The sequence below is a fragment of the Pseudogymnoascus verrucosus genome (genome assembly GCF_001662655.1).
Source record: "Pseudogymnoascus verrucosus strain UAMH 10579 unplaced genomic scaffold scaffold_4, whole genome shotgun sequence".
Lineage (NCBI taxonomy): Eukaryota > Fungi > Ascomycota > Leotiomycetes > Thelebolales > Thelebolaceae > Pseudogymnoascus > Pseudogymnoascus verrucosus.
This window is the reverse complement of record NW_017263655.1, coordinates 283968-305564: the sequence shown is the minus strand read 5'-3', so window position 1 is coordinate 305564 and position 21597 is coordinate 283968. Positions and strand designations below refer to the sequence as shown.

Here is a 21597-nt window from a genome sequence, read left to right as displayed (position 1 = left end):
CAACATCATCCCCAGTCCCATCCACACACCCATCTATTTCGGATAATCCTTCAAATGCAAACTCTTCAACCTCACAAACTGCTCAAACCCAAACCTACTAAGCGTCACCCCCCTCCCACTATCCTTCCACCCCGTCCACGCCAAATCCGGACTCGGGAAATCACAACGATTCACAAACACCGTCCCCGCCTCCACCTCCGCCGCCAACTCTGCACCCTTTGTAGTATCTTTGGTCCAAATAGAAGCAGTGAGTCCGAACTCGCTGTCGTTCATCAACCGCACTGCTTCGGCGTCGGAAGAGACGGACATCACGGGGATGACGGGGCCGAAGGTTTCGGCGGTCATGACGGCCATGGTGTGGTTGACGTTGATTAGGAGGGTTGGGGCGACGAAATTCCCGTCGGGGGGGGGGGAGGTGAAGGTGGCGTTTGCGGGGGTGACGTTTCGGGCCCCTGCTGCGACGGCGTCGTTGATGTGTCCTTCAATAGCCACCTTCGACCTCTTCGAAATCACTGGTCCAACATGCGTCTCTTTATCGAATGGGTCGCCGAGTTTATATCCCTTGAGCACGCGCTGTACTTCTTCAACGAATTTATCATGGATCGAGGAATCGACGTAGACGCGCTCGATACTACAACAGCTCTGTCCCGAGTTGAAGACTGCGCCGTCGACGATTTCTTCAGCAGCCCAGGCAACATCCACATCCGCCCTCACATACGCCGGATCCTTCCCCCCCAACTCCAATCCCACCGGCACCACGCGATCCGCCGCCGCTTTCTGGACAGCCAGACCCCCCTCCACGGAGCCTGTGAAGGCGATTAACGCGACCTTGGGGTTCTTGACAATAGTGTCGATGGTGCTGGCGTTGCCGGAGTGGAAGTATTGAATCACGTCCGGGGGGAGACCGGCGGAGAGGAAGATGGAGGACAGGTTCTCGACGATGGTGGGGGTTTGGGGGGAGGGCTTGAGGATCACGGTGTTGCCGGCGAGGAGGGCGGGGATGAGGGAGTTGATGAGGATTAGGTAGGGGTACTGTTGGTTATGTGTTAGATAGTTGCTTGGAGATGGATGGATTGGGGGGGGGGAGAAGGGGGGGTGACGTACATTCCAAGCAAAGAGGATGAGAACTGGCCCGACGGGAAGTTTCTTGATATATCTAGTAAATCCCTTCTCTGCCTCCCCCGGTGTATCTTCCAACGCCGACTCCGAGATCTTAAGAAGGTAATCCCCCCTCTTCGCCGCCGTCGTCACTTCAACCCCCGTATAAGCGATAGGACGTCCCATCTGCTCCGTGAGTTCTTTAGCATATTCATCTTTCTTCGTAACCAAGATCTCTAAGGCTTTCTTGACTATCGCCTGGCGCTCAGAAAGTGTGGTTTTGCTCCATGTCTTGAAGCGTTCGGCGGATACATCGACGATCTTCTCGAGCTCGGCGGGGGTGGCGCCGGTGCGGATGAGGATGCCTTTGTTGGTGGTGGGTGAGATGGTGGTGAGGGTTTCGGCGGACATTTTGGAGTGTGATGGGGATGTGTGTGTATACTCTACAATACTTACAGGTAGAAGAATTGTATTTACACAAGGGAAGAAGTCAATGGTGACGAGGGGTGTCGCAGTTTACGTACTTTGATGTAAGCTCGTCTCCATAAATGAGGGGCTTATCGGAGGCGGTGGCGGTTGCTGGGTTGTGCTTATCGGTGCGACGGCCCGATAGATGTTCCGGCTATCAGTAAATTTCCAGGACAAGAATTAATGGGCGAGAATTAATGTATGGGAGACTTCAATCCGTTTTAGGAAAGCACAGCGATAATGACAACAAGGAAGCACAACGAATTCCTCGAGGCGGGCGAGAGTGATGATGATAGGGGGAGCGAGGGATATAATTCCGAAGCGGAAGATTTGAGGAAAGGAGAGAGAGGGCAGAAGAGAATCAAAGTCGACGACAGCGACGCCAGCGACTTCGACGACGACGACGACAACCTCGACGATGCCTCCGCCGACGAGACCTCCAAACCCAGCATCCTAAACGAAGAATACGGCGATGCCACTACCGCCCCAGATGACGATAAACCCGAAGAAAAATCGAAACGGCTACGAAAATCCGGAGATCTACCAGGCACCTCCAAGCTCCTCAGCAAAAAGAACCTCGTCGCGACCGAAGCAGCCGTCAAGCGCTCCGGCGTCGTCTACCTCTCCCGCATCCCGCCCTTCATGAAGCCCCAGAAACTGCGCTCCCTCCTCGAGCCGTTCGGGGATATAAACCGCATCTTCATGACGCCTGAGGACCCTACGTCGCACACGCGGCGTGTAAGGAATGGGGGGAACAAGAAGCGCTCTTTCACTGACGGATGGGTGGAGTTCGTTAGCAAGTCCGACGCAAAGAAGGCGTGCGAGCTGCTTAATACGCAGATCATCGGCGGGAAGAAGGGGACGTATTACCATGATGATGTGTGGAACTTGCTGTATCTGAGGGGCTTCAAGTGGAACAACCTGACGCAGCAGATCGCGGCGGAGAATGCAGAGAGGGCGAGCAGGATGAGGGCGGAGATCAGCAAGACGACGAAGGAGAATAAGGAGTTTGTGCAGAATGTGGAGAGGGCCAAGATGCTGGAGGGGATGGAGGCGAAGAAGGCGGCGAGGAGGGAGAAGGAGGGCGAGGAGGGTATACCCGCGAAGGTGGAGAAGGTGAAGAGGGGGGGGGAGAGGGCGAGGCAGTTTAAGCAGACGCAGGCTGTGCCGAAGAGGAAGGCGGCGGATCAGTCGGAGAGTGTGAAGCAGGTGTTGAGCAAGATTTTCTAGGAAGCAGCGTAGCTTACAGTCTTAACGATTTATTGAACATTACATACTTAATCACGAGGCATGTGCGAGGCATTATCACTGGGACCAATTTTTGGAGTAAGACGTATTGAAGTCACTGTTATTGGCGACTAACTAAAACAACACTTTTCCTTGTCATGTCACGTTAATCCCAACCTCGCAATGCTCAAAACGCCCAAACTCCAGTTCCTTCTATCGCTCTTCCGGCCCTGACACGCTTTTAGAACCATCACCTGGCTGGTGAAGAGTTCGTGGTTTGGTTGAAAGCGAAGAAATGGCAGGCGGATGCGTCGTGTCGTGTTTCACTCCACATTGACAATGGAAGAGGAGTAGACAGGATGTGTCGGGACACAAACTGCTACTACGCATCATCTCATGTGTCAGGAGATATATGTCCAGATTCCGAACCTAAGACTTGACATCATGGAATCTAACTCCCACCGGCATCGTTAACCTTCAGCTCGTCGAACTCGTCGAGGAGCTCATCCATGTCTATTTGCGGGGTGTTGTCCTCCTCTCCATCACTTGTCTCTGCCATGCTCATAGCATCTGCATCCTTCTGTGCCTGTTGAGCCTTGTAAAGAGCAAGAGTTTGTCTGAGCTCAGTATCCTCCTCAACGTCACGCAAGAACATCTCGTAGTCCTTATCCATCTTCTCCTGGTCACCCTTCTTGGGTAACAGATCACCCTCCTCCTTGTTCATGCGCTTGAGGCGCCAGTTACGGTTCTTTGGCTTCTTCTTTCTCGCGTAGAACTTCTTCACTAACATGACATCTGGGATGTATGAAGAGTATGTAGACGAGTTCTCCAACGCATCGTATTGAGGGTTGTTGAAATTTGACTCGCTGAGGACATATCCCATAACCGAATCACCGGGATGGAGAACATTACCAAGATGTGTTCTTGTGAAGAACGTCTTGTCATTCTGGCCGAGATCCGACGCTCTGGCAATGGTTGCCTCTGCAAGCGCCCAGCGACCCTTCTCCACGCCCACCAAATCGATATCCAGGACAACAAACTCGACAAGTTCCTTTACGTCCGCAAGGCACGAGAATGGTGCACGCCAGTAGATAGGGGTGCTGACATCATGTGTCTGCAGAGTGCTTGGGTCGAGGAGGTTGATGGCGGTTCCGACACGGTAGCATAGTGCTATCGGGTTCATGTTTCCGATTTGCTGTGCCAGCTTGATAGGCAGTGCTACCAAGTCATCTTTACAGATGGGAACTAATTCGACGGAGTACGAGAACTTGTATGACTTTGTTGACGTGTGAATATCCATGGAAATCAGCTCTTGAGACTTCTTGCTCTTGACTGGGGCGACGGATGTGAGGAAGTCGACGAAGGCAGTTGCCTGGTTTCGTGCCGCAAAGTAGAAATCCAGACCATCCTTGACTTCTTTAATGTTGATGGAATCTTTGTGGGCTCCATGCTTGAGGATAAGTTGCTCTAGGTAGAGGAAAGTACGCTTGTGCGGCACCTTCTGTCTAACCTGTACACATGCTCTCCAAGTATTCGCTGTGTATGACTTCGCACAGTCGGGGCACTGTTGGTATGCCACAACATACTCGATCTCGAACGACTGCTGTAGAACAACGCCCTCGGAGACGGAGTCTTGAATAGTGAGTTTGACCTTGATTCTGCGAGAATGGGGTTCCGTCCAGATAAAGCTTGCATCTATAATTCGGACTTTATGAAGACCTCGAAGCTTTTTCAGGCACAGAGCCAATAATTCTCTCGATTCAGGTGCGGCCACAATATAACTGGTGGGAGGAAGTAACCATCTCTCGCAATCTCTGCAGAAATGGAGGGTAGCCTCTCTTTGGATGCCTCCGGAGACATCCATAGTAAGTTTGACACAGTCGTAACATAATGCGTTCGCCGACGCTGCTCCGTCGATGGGTGCACCACAGTTACAGCACAGAATACTAGTTGCGTCAGTATAAATTATTCACATGGCGGGGAAAAAGATCAATGACTTACGTTGCGGCTGTCTGGGGGGCACGCGCGGAGGGCGCGATAGAAATCGGCGCATCTAAATCCATGGACGCCATCTTGAAAGGCCCAGGTGAATTTTCTTGTGATGTTGATTTGTAGTTCTCGAGAGTTTCGAGTGTGGTGTTTGTTGAAGGATAACAAAAAGTTCCAGTCAAGAGTTTGCCCCGCGATTGCTGATTACGCACGGTAGCCGAGGGGCACCAAGGTGGCAATAGCTTATCAACCAACCACTGTTCAAATCTCTGTCGATTTGTACACTATAATTTACTAACCAATGAGTGTCGCCAAATATTTCACTTGGGCTTTAAGACTCATTATATTTGGTCTTGGGCCTCTTGGCTGATGATATTTGGAGAATTCACTCCAGAAATGACTCTGCCCAGATGGTATCAAGGCCACGTGAGCAAACGCATGGATAACTTTCAAAAATGATGTATTATAGGAACTTGGGCATATACTTGGCGTCCTTGATATCCTCCTCTTCTTTCATCCGTTTTATTCTGCCCTGTTCTCTCCTTCGAGCAATACGGGCTTTGCTTTCTGCGGAAATTGTGCTACCGGTAGAAGTTGGCTCTCCTTGATTATATGACGACGGTTCAAACGATTCGCTCTTTATTACTTCCGATTGTCGTGTTTCCCCAGACTCGGAGATTATATTTCTCTTTTCAATCGACTCCTTTTTTATATGAGAACCTTTCTGAGTAACCACAGGAGCAGCAGCAAGGTCGTCGTCATCATCTTCAGTTTCTGTTTCTCCTTCTCCTTCAGTAGATTTTATTGAGGCAGGCTTCGCCAATTCAAACTCCTCTGGATCTGGCACATCGTAGGTTTCCATTCGCCCAACAGTAGACCCTTTGTAGCCCGCAGCTGCCTTCGTAGTACTGTGGAATCCCGAAATATCAGTCAGTGGAACGGCGGATGCCCTCGGTTTTTCCATGAGCCCATGAAGGGCTGTACCAAGCCAAGGCCCCTGACTTTCATCTGACTCTCCCTCTTCCCGAGGTTGGTCTCCATGGATATCTTTGATAGCATCGGCTTGCTTCTTCGCCCTAGCTATGCTTTCAACTTTTCGACGTGTCTCTCCTCCCATCTTTGTGGTAACTGGCCTGGAAATTGCATTTATAGTAGCTGCATTTTTGGCCTTTGCGCTATTTTTCATTCGCTGGTACTCTGCAGTATGGAGATGCTGGGTGAACTCTTTTGCTACGTCCAGGAATTCGTCCTCGACCATACGATACCGGTCATCATTGCTAAACCCATCGATCATGAAGCTATAATAGGTTTAGTCCTGTTGTAAGACAGCGGTAGCCACATGATACCACATACCTTTCGTCGGGCGGTTCATCTAGCGGAGTAGGAGATACTTCACGTGCTAGACTTATTAGCATTTCGTTCAACAGGAAGGAATATATAACAAGCTTACCTGCGGCTCTTGGCCCTTTCCCCCTGCGATTCTGTCTCCCTGGCGGCTGTTCTATGTCCGAACTATCCACTATGGGTCTCGACCTTCTGGGGCGTGATGAAGTCGTACTCCGAGAGCCTGAGCTGTCTTGATTGGTGTCTGTTTGGAGCCATGGAAGTTTCCTCGTCATTTTGCACGTCTCCGTCGGTGCCAGAATAGCCCCGGTTCACCCAAGGATTTGCTTGATAATACTAGAATCCAAATCCGAAGCTACACTCAACAAATGTAGTAGGCTTCTGGTCCGCATAGACCCCTTGCCGAGAACTAGGCAGCCGCTTTAATATAGACCCGGCTCATAGGCCATGATGATGTGAAATCCCGTGTATCTATTGCTGTGATAATGGCGTATAATTAAAAGTAGCCGGGGGATAATTTGGTGTTGCGTATTCTTCGCCAGTCACTGCCGCCTGCAACTGATCCAACAGTGAGTCGCCGAAGGTGGTTTGGTCAGCTGTGCTTGACGTCGTGGTCATGTCAACGTCACCTTCCTCTTCACTTTGGTCCTCAGAGCCGGTGGCAAGAGGATCTGTTCGCTGTGGTCGGTATATAGGTTTCTTATACTCTCCTTTCATCCCTTAAACCGACGGATAGTTCGAGCTGAGACACCAAACTCCTGGGCCAGTACCGCATTCGTCTTCCTTGGCACCCCTTCAAATGGTTTTGATACGGCGATTAAAGCCTCTATCTGCTCCTTTGAAAGCTTCGTTGGCCTGTCGGGACGTCCGTCGTGGAAATACTTGTCTTTGAGTGTCGGGCTGACTTCTGGGTTGTACCCGCGTTTCTTAGCCTCGCTGATTATGTACTGGAGCTGTTTCTTCTTGATGCCGGTCAACTTCTCGATATTCTCGAAACTGTAGCCACAATTTTTCAGGGTAACGGCTTGAGCACGAGTTGCAAGTGGGAAAAACATTGTTGTCTGTCAAATTTAATTGCATTTATTGAAGGTTTGTTGGGAATATACGAGGTCCCGACCGGTGAGCAATATTCTTTGGCCCAACTTATTAATGGGCTGGGCATAAAATTAACATAAACACTTCTATTTAAAATCTGCATTCATTCACATCACAATATTTCTAGAGCTGGCATATATAGAACTGCTACAAACACGTTCTTCATTTCTCTCAAAATATGTAAGAATTTATTTATTGCGCTCCAATGCCTTGCATTATGAGGAGCTTTGGAAGCATGGGACAAAGTCCACAATAATCACCGAGTTTCTTACTATCCGGCTGGGGCGCTTCTCTTGTTCTTTACATTAGACTTATGAATACCAACCGCTGGATAACATTTGGACACCGTGAGGGTAGGAGGTCACCGGCATGTATAAATATCAAACCCAATCACCTGGTGATGCGACCGCCTACCACTGTGTTCAGGTTATATTTACTTCTCGTCTTGGAGTAAAGTATGGGCCTTCTCAGCCACATCGAGCCCAGCGTGGCAGAACCGCATACCCACAGCCTTGCCTCAGACAGTGGCCTTCACGGCGTCTTCATTTTCGCACCACAGCGAGTTACCGCCTTGTAGATTCGCCCCATCGCTCCCAATGGCCGCGCCAGCTTATAGAGCTACCGCTCGATATGTATGGCCAGTACTCTGGGATGCCTGGAGGTATTGTTTAATCTCCCAATTCAACAAAACCATCTCCTCAAATATCCGGTAGGAAGTGTTGCTTAAACTTCTTGTTCGCCCTATCTACAGCGCGATGTTGGAACTGATCCCCATGTAACTCGAAGACCAAGCTCTTCTTTGCCGCCTGATCCAGTTGCGTGTCTCTTGATTCTTCCGCTTCTGCATCATCTCGAACCTCGAACCTGAAGACTGTGTGCTCTTTTGGCAGAACCTTCAGCTCGTTTTCCTCGGTGATAATTTCGAATGTAAACTTGGTATCCTTGACGACGATTCCCTTGACACCGACACGGCTTGTGCAACGGCTTCGTGCTACCTGGATAAGTGCGCCATGATAATCTGCACTCGCAAGCTTGGCAGCTACTGGCCCAGAAACTGGCCTCCCCGACCCCAATATTTCATTGATGTATCCTGTCCATAGCTGGTGGAGCGGTTCGAAGATCGCATATTTTTGTTGATCGCTGGGAATCGAGTGTAGGCATGTTGCGCGCTTCTCGGCCGCACTCAATGGTTGCGGCTTGCGCTTCTTCTTAAGCTTCGATGCAGCCTGTAGGCGCAGTGTGCGTCGATAGGCGCGACCAGAGGGCGTGGGGTTTTCACCAGGCTTGAGATGCAAGGGTCGGAGCTTGACTTTCTCAGTGAAGATGCGGGAGGCAGTTGTCGAAGGATGCGCAAGGGACAGAAGGTGCATGGCGACATGCGTACCCGGTGACGCCGAGGTGTTTGCCATTGTGATTACAGCTTCGAGTTGGCCATCGAGATGCCGAGATCTTGCAGTGTAGTCGATTGCAGTCCAGTCAAGAGCCGCGGACACAAAATGTTGAGGTGGGGTTATGCACAATTTCTCGAAGTGGATTACTTTATTATGCGTGAGCAAGGCTTTTTGACGTTCGTCCTCGGGCCAACCAATCACTCGGCAATTCGGCTCGCACCTGACAGTGGGGTTCAAGTCCGGGGAAGCAAGCTAGGCCAACCTACCCTCCACGACCTAGACTGTTGAGATCAACTGCGATGCGACTATGACTAGAGTTCGATGAAGTGAGGTCGGAATCTCTGCAACAATGGCAAAATCGGGAGGCTCTGGGCCTCGAGAGGACTCGGCCCCAGATCTGGAGATCTTCGGCGACAAGGTCACCCTACACCCGAGTGGATATATTGCTCCCCCTGAGAAAGCGGCTGACAACGAGCAAGCTCTCATGCAACATACTGGCAGGTTCAGAACAGCTCCGCTCGAGTAAGTTATTGATATATACACTCAGTGTCGCAAGTGTCTAACGCCGAGTCTTAGGTTCCTCCGCGAAATATCCCTCCACATATCTGGGACAGGATGGCGTTCGTACGACAAACCCATAGGCCAGCCGGTCTACTACTCCGGCTTCAGCGAGAATATGAAAGCTGCAGTAGTGTCGACACCAATCCTGCAAAGCAAAATCTCCGAGTTGGCTTCGAAGCGCGTTGTGGCGGAAGAAGAACAGGGCCTTTTAAACCGAGACGATAGCATGTTCGAGACACATAAAGCAGCACGAAAGATTGCGATAGAGCATAGCCTACTACAGCTGGCAGAACAAATGACAGATGGCATGATCTGCAAGATGGAAAACAAAACATTTATCAGGAGCGCATATTATTTCTGTACGGAGTTGTTGACTAGAGCATACCACCAAGGTGCGTTGGTATGGATGGCCCATTTTACAAGCTGAACTGACGACGTGCTTTATAATAATAGGCATCCACGTGTCAAGCGAAGAAGTTCTGAGGCTACGGAATGTTGCTAAGGAGGCAGAGAAGAAACGACAAAGTATCATATTCCTACCATGCCATCGGTCGCATGTGGACTATGTATCTTTACAACTTATTAGCTACCGCCTTGGGATGGCCTTACCGACCGTGGTCGCGGGAGATAATTTGAACTTCCCTGTGGTTGGGTCATTCTTACAGCACGCAGGTATGTAGAGATATGTTCTGTTGGTTGATCGATATCAACAAGACTGACTTCGTTAGGTGCCATGTTTATCCGCCGCAGTTTTGGTGATGACGTCCTGTATACCACTGTCGTCCAGGCATATATTGATACACTTCTTCAAGGAGGCTTCAATTTCGAATGTTTTATTGAAGGCGGCCGTTCACGGACAGGAAAACTCCTGCCGCCAAAATTCGGCATTCTCAGTTTCATTCTGGATAGTATACTGTCAGGGCGCGTTGAAGATACAATCATCTGCCCAGTTAGTACACAATACGATAAAGTCATCGAAACCGAAGGCTATGTGGGCGAGTTACTTGGAGTTCCTAAGAAGAAGGAGAACCTGGCAGATTTCCTGTCGGCATCTTCAGTGCTATCGTTGAAGCTTGGCAGAGTTGATGTCAGATTCCACGAGCCATGGAGCCTAAGAGGGTTTATTCAGGAGCAAATGTCTCGAAGCACCACAATTCCCCAGCAATTGAACTTGAAGGCTGCCGACGACCCCACCGTCCGCCAAAGAATACTGCGGACATTGGGCTATAAGGTATTATCGGACATTAATGCTATTTCTGTGGTGATGCCAACTGCGTTGATTGGTACAGTCCTTCTTACGCTTCGTGGACGCGGTGTAGGAAAACCAGAGCTGATTCGAAGGATTGAATGGCTGAGCGACCGAGTTCGAGCTAAGGGAGGCCGAGTTGCTCATTTTGGCGGTGCAACAACCTCTTCTGTCATTGATAGAGGTCTGGACGTGCTAGGAAAAGATTTGGTTGGCGTAGTCGAAGGACTTCCTACACCGACATATTATGCTGTCGACCGATTCCAGCTGTCCTTCTATCGCAACATGACAATCCATCTATTCATTACGGAAGCGCTTGTAAGCGCCAGCATGTATACGAGAATCAAACGCGGAGGGTTAAGGTCGGACCAGCGAATCTCATTTACTGAGCTTCGGGACCAGGTCCTGTTTCTGTCACAACTTTTCAGGGGCGAGTTTATTTACCCAACAGATGGGCTGGCTCAAAATCTCGAAAATACTCTCCATGGCCTCGAGGAAGACAAGGTCATTGAGCTAATACGTGACTCCGATGGAAACATCAAAGAAGTTGGTCTTTCTGAGGAAGAGCGCGCTGCTGGACGCGAGAACTACGATTTCTACTGCTTTATGATTTGGCCCTTCATTGAGGCAAGCTGGCTCGGTGCAGTGTCTCTGATGGGCTTGACGCCATCATTTGAGCGACCAGACGAAGCTTGGGTAGGCGTAACTAGTGCACAAAACAGTGCACAACTGGTAAGCCTTCTAACTGAAGAATAACTGGGTACAAGCTAACGATGTTGCAGCTCGGGAAAACACTATATCACCAAGGCGATCTCTCGTATTTCGAAGCGGTTAACAAAGAAACTCTTAAAAACGCATACCAGCGCTTTGAAGAAGAAGGTATTATAGTAATAGCAAAAGACAAGTTGTCCAACTCGCCTCCCCAGATGAAGCTCGCTCCGGCGTGGACGCCACAACGCGACCCGTTGACGGGCAAGATCGCTCCACGAGGCAAATTATGGGATTTCACCGAAATGATTGCGCAGTCGAGACGCGAGGGCAAGAATAGACGTGATGGCGCGACTGTCAGCACCAGAGTGCTCACGCTTGCGGACACATTAGGCCAGTCTCTGTTTTCGGCAGCTTCAGCGGATGCTGCAAAGGAAGCAGATGCGTCAGGGAAGAAGAAGAGGAGAGGAAGGGCTATTATGGTGCCCGCTCATTTGTAATTGATTGTACTATACGATGATACCTTGTCATTTACCGTGTTTTTAGTAGATATTTGGCTTTCAAGAATAGATATTATTTATTCCCTTGGTTAAAGTTCATGCTATATCCACCTGACTTCTCATCCTTGACCATCTGGAAATTATCTGTGGACAAGCCGAACGGCTTCAGAATGCCATTCCCAAGCTGCTTGAGCTGCCCCATCATATCGCCCATCTCCTTTTCTTGTGCTGCTTTTGTCCGTGGTGGTAGCAGGATCAGCTGCCTTTGCACCACCTTGCGGTCTGCTGGTGATAGGTTCGACATCTTCGAGAGCTCCTTGTAATCTATCTCGCATTAGCAACCCGACGTCGCACAGGCAACGCTATAACATACCTTCTTCAGCCCCCCCAAGTGCCGACCACCCCCCCATCTCACTCCTTGCCCTTGCCCTCCTCAGTAAGGCCTTCGAGCGTATCCGTTCTATGTCTGTCTTCCGCCGCGCTGCCTCTGAAGTGTTCTCAGCCTTGGCTGCCCCAACACTGACTATCTCCTCATCTGCTTCTTCCTCCTCGACTTCAACGATCTCCTTCCCATCCTCGCCTTTGGGACTGCTACCTTTTTTATTCTCTTTTAATTTTGTGGGATCTAAACGGTCGAGGTCGTCGACAGATTCACTCGCAGCCTTGATCGTCTCCTTCCATTCTTCCAACTTCAAGTAGCAAGCTGCAACATTGCTATTCAGCACTGCGCGCTCATAGAAGAGGTAATTCGGACATGACGAAATGGCTTCTGCGTAAATTTTTATCGCCTCGCCATACTCTCCAGCAGCGAACTTTCCGTTAGCCGCAGCCTTGCGCTCGTTCGATTCCCTGAGGAGTTCCTAGGTTGGGGTTAGGAGGTGGCATTGGCTCGGCAGGGATTCCGTACGTACAGCTTCCTCTTCGGGTTCGAACCGCACAGTTTCTGTTTCCTCGGTCGGCGATGGCACGACAGGCTTGGAATTTGCTTTCCGCTCGAAGCGTTCTGTTCTGGATGCCATGGCGCGGATGTTGGAAGCCAGAGGAGAACCCCACCGACCTTCATGAGACCTTGGGCGGAATGATTACCGCGCTGATGTGGGGAAACCCCAACGGGAAGGACCGTACCCCTCTATTATTTTTCGCCCTGTAACCTGAACAGCTACACCTCTTTGCCACTGTGACTCTTTAGTATCTACAACTACTCCCGTAATATTACCCCAAGACTATTCCGCGGTAAAGACTATCAAAATGGCTCAAGATACTAAAGAGTTAGTACCGAATCGCGATGTTTATACCGCCCACTGCGGAATCTAACTTCAGCCCAGGTTCCCTCCCATCAGAGCATGTCTCTTTGACATGGATGGCCTCCTCCTCGATACCGAGGATAAATACTCCGAGAGCGTTAACACAATGCTCGAGCGCTACGGCCGCCCCCCAATGCCATGGTCCGTCAAGGCACAGCTCCAAGGCCGCCCCGGCCCCGCCGCTGCAGCCATCTTCCACGAGTGGGCGCAACTACCCATCCCACAAGAGCAGTTCACTCTCGAGCAAGCCGAGATCCAGCGCAAGCTGTTTCCATCAGCGGCACCACTACCTGGTGTTGTCGAGCTCCTGAAGAACCTTAACTCCGCGAAGCCCAAGGGCGCGAAGGATGGGGAGAAGCTGCACCTGGCTCTGGCTACGAGCTCGCATACCGGGAACTTCAAGCTGAAGACCGATCACCTGGGACACTTGTTCGAGGTGTTCGTGGATGCGAGGCGTGTGCTGGGAGATGACCCGAGAATCGCGAAGGGAAGGGGTAAGCCAGCACCAGATATCTACTTGCTCGCTTTGGATATGGTGAACGCTACTCTAGCAGAAGGGGAGGCGCCAATTAAACCAGAAGAGTGCCTTGTATTTGAGGACTCTGTCCCAGGTGTTGAGGCTGGAAGGAGGGCGGGTATGCAAGCTATTTGGTGCCCTCACCCAGGTCTCAAGGAGGAGTTTATTGGAAGGGAAGATCTTGTCTTGGCAGGTAGAATTCCTGATGCTCAGGGTGTCATTGGAGAGGGCGCAGGAGAGATTGGTGACGGATATGCCCAGTATCTCCTCACGTTGGAGAACTTCCCGTATGAGAAGTATGGAATCGTGGTTGAGAACTAGACGCATGCGATAGACATTGGGTTATTACATTTAGATACCAAGGGTCTCCCACCCATACATAGAAGGATGAGTTGGCGGTAGCCAGCTTGGTCTTGTAGATGATTCGGGATATTTAAAAGAACTAACTTGCAGATATAAATGCTTCTCGATTTTAAAGATCTAGCTTTTCTCGAGCATACGAAGAGTTACAGAATCCTCCGTCTCAACCCCCTCCTCCAGTAACTGATAAGGCGATAACACCCGTGCACATTTGACGATCGGATCGGATTCTCAACTGGCACCCACACGTCTTACTAGCGCCGATCAGCCTCCCGCCACATCTCAGCCTTGCAGCACCTCATCCAAATTTGGATCCAAGCCAACCCAGCAACGTAACCTCCACCGATTCTACACAACGATTCCCACATCACCACTCTCCATACTCCCAATCTGCGCTCCTACTCCCCACAGCGCACCGCAATGTCGACCCCCTCCTCCGGCTCCTCCACCCCCAACCCGCGCTTCAAGCCCCAAGCCAAAACCGCCGAGGACATCCTCTCCAACCAAACCGTCGGCCTCGTCAACCTCTCCGACTTCCGCAAGCGCCGAGCGGAGGCTATCGAGCAGAAAGAGCGCGATGCCCAGGAATCGCTACTAGGCAGTAGTCGCGGCGGCTCTGGTGCTGCTACGCCCGTCGCGGGCTCGGGGTGAGTCGCATTCAATTCCCCTCCCCTCAGCATCGCGCAATTGATGCAGAAGAGTGAAAAGCTAATTTCTCAGTACAGTGGCTCTACCCCCTCTGAACCTCCTAAGAAGAAACCGAAGCGCAAAGCTGGCACTCCGAAGCTGAGTTTTGGCGTCGACGATGAAGAAGAAGGCGATTTCAACAACTCAAATAAACCAACCCCCAAAAACGGCGCAGAGTCGCGTTCACAAAGCGGATCCCCCGCACCTTCAAGCGATGCAGCACCAAAGCGCAAATTTGCAGCCAACACTTCCATCGGTGCCTTGCCCAAAGCGCTAACGAAGCGCTCGCTCCTCCAAGAGTCGCAGGCGCGCGAGGCGCTACGGAAAGAGTTCCTGGGGCTACAAGAACGTGTCAAGGCAGCGCCGATCGCGATACCCTTCGTCTTCTACGATGGGAGTAATGTCCCCGGCGGAGTGTGCAGAGTAGCAAAGGGCGATTTCGTGTGGAAATTCCTTGATGGGAGTCGCAAGGTCGGGGCGGAGGTAGGAGCCGGGGTGGGTGGAGAGGCGGGGAAGGGAGATGCGAAGGCGAGGAGGGAGTGGGCGAAGGTGGGGGTGGATGATTTGATGATGGTTAGGGGGGAGATTATTATTCCACCGGTGAGTTTCTTACTTGATGCAAAAAGATGGGGAAATTGCGGGAGCTGACAAGAGACAGCATTACGATTTCTACTACTTCATCATCAACAAAACCCTCGGCCCCAACTCCCGCCTCCTCTTCGACTACAGCGCCGAAGCACCCCCCGACACCACCCCCTCCGCCGCGACACCCAGCGATGAGATCCCTGAGAACTATAACCCCCTCTCGCGGCCCTCGAACAACAAATCCACCACCACCACTGCTGCGATACCCATCGCGGACTTGGATGGCGCGAATGACGATCCGACGTTTACGAAGGTGGTGGATCGGAGGTGGTATGAGAGGAATAAACATATTTATCCGGCGAGCGTGTGGCAGGAGTTTGATCCGGAGAAGGATTATCAGGCGGAGGTTAAGAGGGATGTGGGGGGGAATGCGTTTTTCTTCTCGTAGGGCGGGGGAGAGGATGCGGCGGGGGAAGGAGGTGATTGAATTGAGAATGGTTCGGGGCGGGGAAAAGTAGAGAATTATATAGGCTGGCGTTGTGGTTTCGAGATGGATACCCGAATAGAGATTGAATATGAGATGTTCACAATGCATAATATGTGGAGAGTAGTTGTGAGTTGGATGGGTTGTGATAGTTTTTATTTGTATATGAGTAACTCTTTGATACTTCAAGTGGTAATTGTAACCCTTCTCTGACTAAACAGTAATCCTTCTATAGCCCTTCAACTGTCAAGATGAACTCTTCTCCGACATATCGGCTTCCTACAGTAGCCTTTGTGTGACTTTTAACTGCCAACTTCTTTGACCCTGTAAATGTCTTTCGCACGCCCAGTTTAACTTTTGCCTTGCTAGAGCCCCACGCGTCGTCGACATGCGGGAGTGTCCTCGGCTTGTGCAAGTATCTTCGACTTTCTGAGTGTCTTCGGCGTGTGTGAGTGTTCCCATCATCTTGTGAGTCTTCATCGCCGTGTGAGAGCTCCTCGTAGACTATATCTGGGAGATATCAACATGCTGCCTCTCGACCCCCTCTGCCTTGAGCAACACACCTTCATGCACCATATATGCTCTATCCCCACCATCCTCTCAGCAGTAGTAATAATACCCCATCCCCATAAACACAAAAATCCACCCCGGCCAGAAAATAAACAACACCAACGGCGACGGATGCAACAACCAAACCATAAACTCAAAAAACACCCTCGCCCTCGCCCTCTCCGTCCCCTTCCACCCCTTCTTCACCGCCGTACTCGCAGCCACCCACCCATGGCCCGACACCACACTCCCACTCCTCCAGCCAAACACCGTCGCCACCCCCAGCGCCTGCAGCGTCTTGATCCCCACCACCCTCGACGCGAAGAAGAGGTTGATACCCACAAACACGAGGGTGTGCCAGGCGTTTATGAGGAAGATCCGCGAGGCGTGGTAGGCGTTCACGGCGAGTGCCTTGGTAGCGTATAGGCCGTGGGAGAGCAGGAAGGAGAGCACGATGGTGAAGAGGAGCTGCGTGGTGTAGGCGAGGTCGAAGGAGAAGCGGAGGGCAGGGGTGATGATGGAGAGAAAGGAGGTGCGCCAGTCTGCTGGGGAGGCGGTGGTGTTGTGGGAGGGCTGGAGGACGGACATTGGGCTTGCGGTGTTGGAGAGCGGGGAGCTGGTGGAGGTGCTGGAGGAGGAGTATTTGCTTCTTTGGTGGAGGGAGGGGGAGGGCTTGTTGTCGGTGGTGAGGGGTGTGAATGACTGCATGGTTGCTGGTTTGGGCGATTTTTTTTGTGTGTTTCAAGAAGCTGGGAGCTTGAGGAGGAAGGGTTTCTTGAGATGAGCGATATATGAGACGTTTGGTGTTGGTTCTGGTATTGTCTTGATCCCCCCACGCCTCAGGCAAGCCGTTGTATAGGCAGGTGCAGGTGCAGGTTGGGCAGCAGATCGAGTATGGGTTGAAAGATGCAGGCCGGATATGCTGAGATGGCGATATACATAATGGTTGGGGAGCTGACTTATAGGCAGTCACCAGTTTCAGTAGTAAAGCAGTAAGTTGTAGTTCGAAGTAGTGTAGTGGTAGCTCGAAGTCAAATCAGCTTGGTGTAGAAAATAGTCCAAACACAAATAAACGGCGTTCTCAGTAGCCCGACTTAGAGTTCCTTAGCCCAAAGGCAAATGGACCCTTCTCGTCGTCTGGTTTCCAAGGCCCAAGCCCAAACGAAAACCCATATTGACCCCACGCCGCCCCTCATCCCCCCACTCTGGCCAGCATGACGTCTGCCAACGCCCGGGCGTCACATGTAAACAAATAGTACAGCGCAGTACAGCGCAGTACAGTAACTCTGATCTTACATTTCAGTTCACAGTACACCGCAATACAGTAAGATATAAAACAATAGTTCCTATACAAGTTGTGTACGGCGTAAGTACGAGTGTATGGGAAGAACCGCGAAGAGAACAAAGCAACGACAAAAGACAAGCCGTAAACACCCCCCACTTACCCGAAACGGCAAGGTCAGACAAGGAAGGGAACGGGTGCGAAGCGCAGAGGAGCCTGTCCCTGGCGGCCGTGCCTTAGCGACGTCCTGGGAGTGGTTCAAGCGGCCGAATCGGCGTGGGATGGTGTGGGATGGGATGGGATGTCATGCAACCACCTGAGACGGGCGAGGCTGGCTATTCTCACGGCCTTTGGGGACTGGCCAGTATCAGATGATAGATGTGGTACGGTACATGGCGTCCAGTACCGTATATGGCCGTACGTGCAGTGCAATCATGCACCCCACGTGGATTTAGATGGTGGGGGTGGGTGCATGCTGTTAGTGTCACGGTGTTTATTGGTGAAGCGGCAGAGACGGCGTCGGCGGGGATGGATGGATCTACGTGATATGGTCTACTTCGGTGGCACTTCGCGGCGGCTATCCTTTGGTTTATCGGATGGTGGTGTGTTGGAGACGACTAGCTTACTCTTGTCACCCATAGCCATTCCTCAACGAAGATTTTGTTGAATGCGAGTATTCGTTCGGATTTCTATATTGGTCATCCCGGCTTGGTCGGGGGGCGAAAGGAGGGGTATGTATGTGCGGGTATGCAGGATATTTCTTATTTTAGCAGCCCAGGCACTGTATGAGGATTGATGAGGCATTTCTCCCGCTTTGGCCATATCTCCCTCGTCAGTAACTGACATCAACTCCGAAGAGAACAGAGACCGGAAACCTTCAAATCCAAGTACAAAGACGGAGAATTCCCTGCGACAACACAGTCACGGAGTCACAAGAGTATAGTATACAGCATCGATGAACCAGATGCCTGTAATATATGCCGATAACCAGTCCACTGACATTCAACATATCTAGACACAGCCATGGCTCTCATCGAGCTGGAACCGATATCACCCACCACTAAATCAACAGTTGCATCCCTGAGATATATCCATCTTTTCACCACCAAACGCCAGGCTACAAATACACCCAAAATGTCATCACAGCACAGCACTCGCTGGCTTTACCAATTCCGGTGTCCCCTTCCCCTACCCCTAAAATTCCCTCTGTTCGCCCCGCCCCCGGTATTCCCCATCCCCTGATCGAAGCCACCATATCCTCCCATCTGCTGCTGTTGGTTACCCTGGCCAAACCCTTGTCCGCCAAATCCAGCATTCTGGCCGGCCGCCTGTCCTGCCGCGGCTCCTCCCTGCCCAGCCATGCCTGCAAACATGGCCGAGGGATCCATCTGACTTGGGTCCATCCCCGACGCCATCATCTGCTGCATCATTGCCTCCATTCCCGGTGGCATTCCCTCCATCCCTGGCATAGCGCCCATGCCCATACCCGCGCCAGCACCGCCCGGCATCCCCGGCATCGAGCCCATGCTCATCATCATATTCATATCCTCCATCATCTTCTTCTGGTTGTCCGCCAGCTTGCTCTGGTCGTACTCCGAGCGGAGGCTCTCCTGCTTCGCCGCATACAGCGCCCACGTGAACTCGTCGAACCCGTAATTGAAGTAGTCGCTGATGTCCGTCCCGGGGCGGCGCCACGGTTTGTCGTTGTCGGGTAAGTCCTCGTCGATATTCACTTGTGTGATGGGCTTGCGCGCTGGGTCGTATATGGGCTTAGCGTCAATGTCGATCGTGGAGGTGGCGACGGCGGGGAGGTCGGCGCCGGAAGCTGGGAGGGAGGGTTTTGCGCTCTCTGACTTTTTGGGAGCGGTGGCTTTTTGGGTTACGTCGTTTGAGGCGGTGCGCTGGGCGATGTTGCGGATGTCGTTGTAACGTGCGTTTCTGAGGGATTGTTAGCATGAGGCCATAACCACCATGTCAATGCTACTTACGACGGCGGAGCGGCTTTCGTTCCATCTTTGCGCTCAGTGATAATATCAATATCCGAGTCATCATCCTCCTCTACCTCCTCGCCTTCTTCTTCGCCCTCTTCTGAACCATCCTCTGGTTGTTCAGGCCTCACTTCCTGCGCGGGGGTCTGTCGCGGCTCCTCCTTTGCTTCACTCGTAGTAGGCACGCTCTCCTCAGGCGCGTAAAAATCGTCGTCGTCGTCGATATCCATCTTGACTATAAATGTGTATGGGAGCTTCGAAGGCTGCAAGTGACGTCGAGCGCATGTAGTTGAACGAGGCTACACGAGCAAGGGTAGGTAAGGTACAAGCTCATTCGCTTAGCCTCATTTTTGGGTTGCGGCGCGTCTCACGAACTAAGCTGCAATCTGAGGCTACCACAAGCGCGAGCCTAACTGTTGATAAAATATGGCACTTGCACGCTCAGCAAGCGGTCCTGGAGCCTTAAGTATCAACGTTGGCTCTGCGAATTTGTTGTGAGCAACCCCGTCGCTCCCAATCCCTCTGCCGGGCCACGGAGAGTAGCGTTACTAACGTCCTTTGTGCAAAATAGTGGATCAACGAATACGTCAAGTCAGGCTCCTGCAGCTGGCGGATTGTTTGGCAAAGCAACAATGTCGCAACCAACCGGCGGCTTGTTTGGACAGGCGCAACCTCAGACATCGGGTCTCTTTGGGGCGTCAACAACCGCGACGCAGCCTGCGCAGACTGGAGGACTCTTCGGCGCTGCACCTGCTGCACAACCACAATCTGGCGGTCTATTTGGTGGTGCTCCAGCCTCAACACAACCGCAGAGCTCAGGATTGTTTGGTAGCGCTCAGCCAGCGGCTTCTACAGGAGGGATGTTTGGATCAGCACAGGCTCAGCAGCCTCAGCAGACTGGTGGCGGGCTCTTTGGCGGTGCAAACACCCAGGCCCAGGCGGCAAAGCCTTCGTTCTTGTATGTACTATACTTCCCCAAAAAAAATAGCACGCAGTAAACTAATCTACCTAGTGGGGGCGCATCGATGCAGATGCCTCAGCAACAACAGCAACAGCCACAGAGCTCGTTATTCTCTTCCTCTGCCAGGCCACAACAATCAACTGGCGCCTTTGGGAGCAGTTTCGCTGGCGGCCTGACGATGGGCCAGTCGCAAGGCCAACCTACACAAGCAACCGTCCCCGGCGTTCGTATAGATCTGACCAATCTGCGCAACACTACCCGCTTTAACGACCTCAACGAGGAGCTCCAAAAGAAGATCGAAGAGTTTGACGCAGGGGTTCTCAGCCTCATGGCCAAAGGCGATCAGTGCACCGCCATCCTCCCAGCGCACGGCGAGCAGCTCGAGCTTGTCCCCGATAACGTCGATTTCCTTCAACGAAAGGTGATTGGCGTGCAAGCAAACCTAGACGGGGACGTCCAAGCCGTCTCGCAGATAAGCAAACAGGTCTACGTGGATGGTGAAAACGCCAAGCTCAGCTTCACGGTCGTAGACAACCTGAAGCTACCACAACAGTTCCACACCGGCATCTGGAACCCGTCGAAGCCGTCACCATCGGCTTCGACGCCGGGAGAGGCGGCGGGAGATCTTGTTACGTTTTTCTCGCAGACGTCCGATGAGATGGGCCAGACGATATCGACGTACAAGGACAACATCAGCGAGATCGAGCTCCATCTACGTGGCGTGGAGAGGTCGCTCATGCAAGCGGGTAGTAATATTGGGCGCAACGGCCAAGATAAGAACGAGGTGGAAAATCTTGTGGGCGTGCTTAGGGACTTTGAGATGGGTATTTTGGAGGTTGCTGGGAAGGTTGGGGGCGTACGAGAGGGAGTGCAGAGCCTGCAATTGGGACATTTCATTGGCCCTGTATCCGTCAATGGGAATGGAAAGCGCAGGGGCGTGTATTAGTGCGTTATGATCGGGATGGAGTCTGGTGTTGAATGCCATTCATGCATGGGCATTTTGTACTTTAATATGGATGGCTGGATATGGCGGGCATGGAAGCAAGAATAAAGTGTCATGGTAGCAGGGCAAAAATGATATATGGACGTCAGTTTAAATACGGTTAATTCTTGCTACGAAGGGACAGTTGCAATATTCTACTACAGTGCAGTATGATCGGGGGTAAAGGCGGTGTAATTTGGAGATGTATAATGCTCCTCGTTCTTATTCAGGTGTAGCTGTAAACGAGGTATACAGTGACAACAACTGTCCA

General features: G+C 51.7%; 13 protein-coding genes across 13 annotated transcripts; 5 read left to right on the top strand and 8 right to left on the bottom strand.

The window, feature by feature from the left end:
* Positions 1-9: 9 nt before the first annotated feature.
* Positions 10-1605, bottom strand: VE01_01463 (uncharacterized protein). Its single transcript, XM_018270985.2, has 2 exons — positions 1105-1605; positions 10-1032 (listed from the first exon to the last, which is right to left on the bottom strand). The coding sequence occupies exons 1-2, from the start codon at positions 1507-1509 to the stop codon at positions 34-36; spliced, it is 1404 nt and encodes a 467-aa protein (XP_018134017.1). The 5' UTR covers positions 1510-1605; the 3' UTR covers positions 10-33.
* Positions 1606-1775: 170 nt separating this feature from the next.
* ESF2 (RNA-binding ATPase activator esf2) lies at positions 1776-2868 on the top strand. The gene has a single exon (XM_018270984.2). The coding sequence runs from the start codon at positions 1807-1809 to the stop codon at positions 2794-2796; it is 990 nt and encodes a 329-aa protein (XP_018134016.1). The 5' UTR covers positions 1776-1806; the 3' UTR covers positions 2797-2868.
* A 31-nt stretch (positions 2869-2899) lies between these two features.
* NMD3 (ribosome-binding protein) lies at positions 2900-4925 on the bottom strand. The gene is made up of 2 exons (XM_018270983.2): positions 4795-4925; positions 2900-4739 (listed from the first exon to the last, which is right to left on the bottom strand). Exons 1-2 carry the CDS (start codon positions 4863-4865, stop codon positions 3245-3247), a joined length of 1566 nt encoding a protein of 521 aa, XP_018134015.1. The 5' UTR covers positions 4866-4925; the 3' UTR covers positions 2900-3244.
* Positions 4926-5245: 320 nt separating this feature from the next.
* On the bottom strand, positions 5246-6401 carry VE01_01460 (uncharacterized protein; the record flags this gene model as incomplete). Its single annotated transcript, XM_018270982.1, has 3 exons — positions 5246-6080; positions 6136-6181; positions 6233-6401. 3 exons carry the CDS (start codon positions 6399-6401, stop codon positions 5246-5248), a joined length of 1050 nt encoding a protein of 349 aa, XP_018134014.1.
* Positions 6402-6597: 196 nt separating this feature from the next.
* Positions 6598-7181, bottom strand: VE01_01459 (uncharacterized protein; the record flags this gene model as incomplete). Its single annotated transcript, XM_018270981.1, has 2 exons — positions 6598-6797; positions 6857-7181. 2 exons carry the CDS (start codon positions 7179-7181, stop codon positions 6598-6600), a joined length of 525 nt encoding a protein of 174 aa, XP_018134176.1.
* A 171-nt stretch (positions 7182-7352) lies between these two features.
* VE01_01458 (uncharacterized protein) lies at positions 7353-8742 on the bottom strand. The gene has a single exon (XM_018270980.2). The coding sequence runs from the start codon at positions 8628-8630 to the stop codon at positions 7920-7922; it is 711 nt and encodes a 236-aa protein (XP_018134177.1). The 5' UTR covers positions 8631-8742; the 3' UTR covers positions 7353-7919.
* Positions 8743-8874: 132 nt separating this feature from the next.
* VE01_01457 (uncharacterized protein) lies at positions 8875-11716 on the top strand. Its single transcript, XM_018270979.2, has 5 exons — positions 8875-9134; positions 9189-9565; positions 9627-9845; positions 9902-11151; positions 11202-11716. Exons 1-5 carry the CDS (start codon positions 8962-8964, stop codon positions 11625-11627), a joined length of 2445 nt encoding a protein of 814 aa, XP_018134171.1. The 5' UTR covers positions 8875-8961; the 3' UTR covers positions 11628-11716.
* Positions 11614-12646, bottom strand: VE01_01456 (uncharacterized protein; the record flags this gene model as incomplete). Its single annotated transcript, XM_018270978.2, has 3 exons — positions 11614-11951; positions 12001-12487; positions 12539-12646. 3 exons carry the CDS (start codon positions 12644-12646, stop codon positions 11701-11703), a joined length of 846 nt encoding a protein of 281 aa, XP_018134031.1. The 3' UTR covers positions 11614-11700.
* A 229-nt stretch (positions 12647-12875) lies between these two features.
* VE01_01455 (uncharacterized protein) lies at positions 12876-13769 on the top strand (the record flags this gene model as incomplete). The annotated part of the gene is made up of 2 exons (XM_018270977.1): positions 12876-12895; positions 12953-13769. The coding sequence occupies 2 exons, from the start codon at positions 12876-12878 to the stop codon at positions 13767-13769; spliced, it is 837 nt and encodes a 278-aa protein (XP_018134169.1).
* Positions 13770-14228: 459 nt separating this feature from the next.
* On the top strand, positions 14229-15615 carry VE01_01454 (uncharacterized protein; the record flags this gene model as incomplete). Its single annotated transcript, XM_018270976.2, has 3 exons — positions 14229-14455; positions 14534-15095; positions 15154-15615. 3 exons carry the CDS (start codon positions 14229-14231, stop codon positions 15526-15528), a joined length of 1164 nt encoding a protein of 387 aa, XP_018134170.1. The 3' UTR covers positions 15529-15615.
* Positions 15616-15704: 89 nt separating this feature from the next.
* VE01_01453 (uncharacterized protein) lies at positions 15705-17498 on the bottom strand. The gene is made up of 2 exons (XM_018270975.2): positions 16128-17498; positions 15705-16074 (listed from the first exon to the last, which is right to left on the bottom strand). Exon 1 carries the CDS (start codon positions 16819-16821, stop codon positions 16165-16167), a length of 657 nt encoding a protein of 218 aa, XP_018134174.1. The 5' UTR covers positions 16822-17498; the 3' UTR covers positions 15705-16074; positions 16128-16164.
* Positions 17499-18206: 708 nt separating this feature from the next.
* On the bottom strand, positions 18207-19850 carry VE01_01452 (uncharacterized protein). Its single transcript, XM_018270974.2, has 2 exons — positions 19384-19850; positions 18207-19333 (listed from the first exon to the last, which is right to left on the bottom strand). Exons 1-2 carry the CDS (start codon positions 19611-19613, stop codon positions 18559-18561), a joined length of 1005 nt encoding a protein of 334 aa, XP_018134175.1. The 5' UTR covers positions 19614-19850; the 3' UTR covers positions 18207-18558.
* On the top strand, positions 19769-21573 carry VE01_01451 (uncharacterized protein). The gene is made up of 3 exons (XM_018270973.2): positions 19769-19877; positions 19955-20341; positions 20396-21573. The coding sequence occupies exons 1-3, from the start codon at positions 19810-19812 to the stop codon at positions 21288-21290; spliced, it is 1350 nt and encodes a 449-aa protein (XP_018134172.1). The 5' UTR covers positions 19769-19809; the 3' UTR covers positions 21291-21573.
* The last annotated feature ends 24 nt before the right edge of the window (positions 21574-21597 follow it).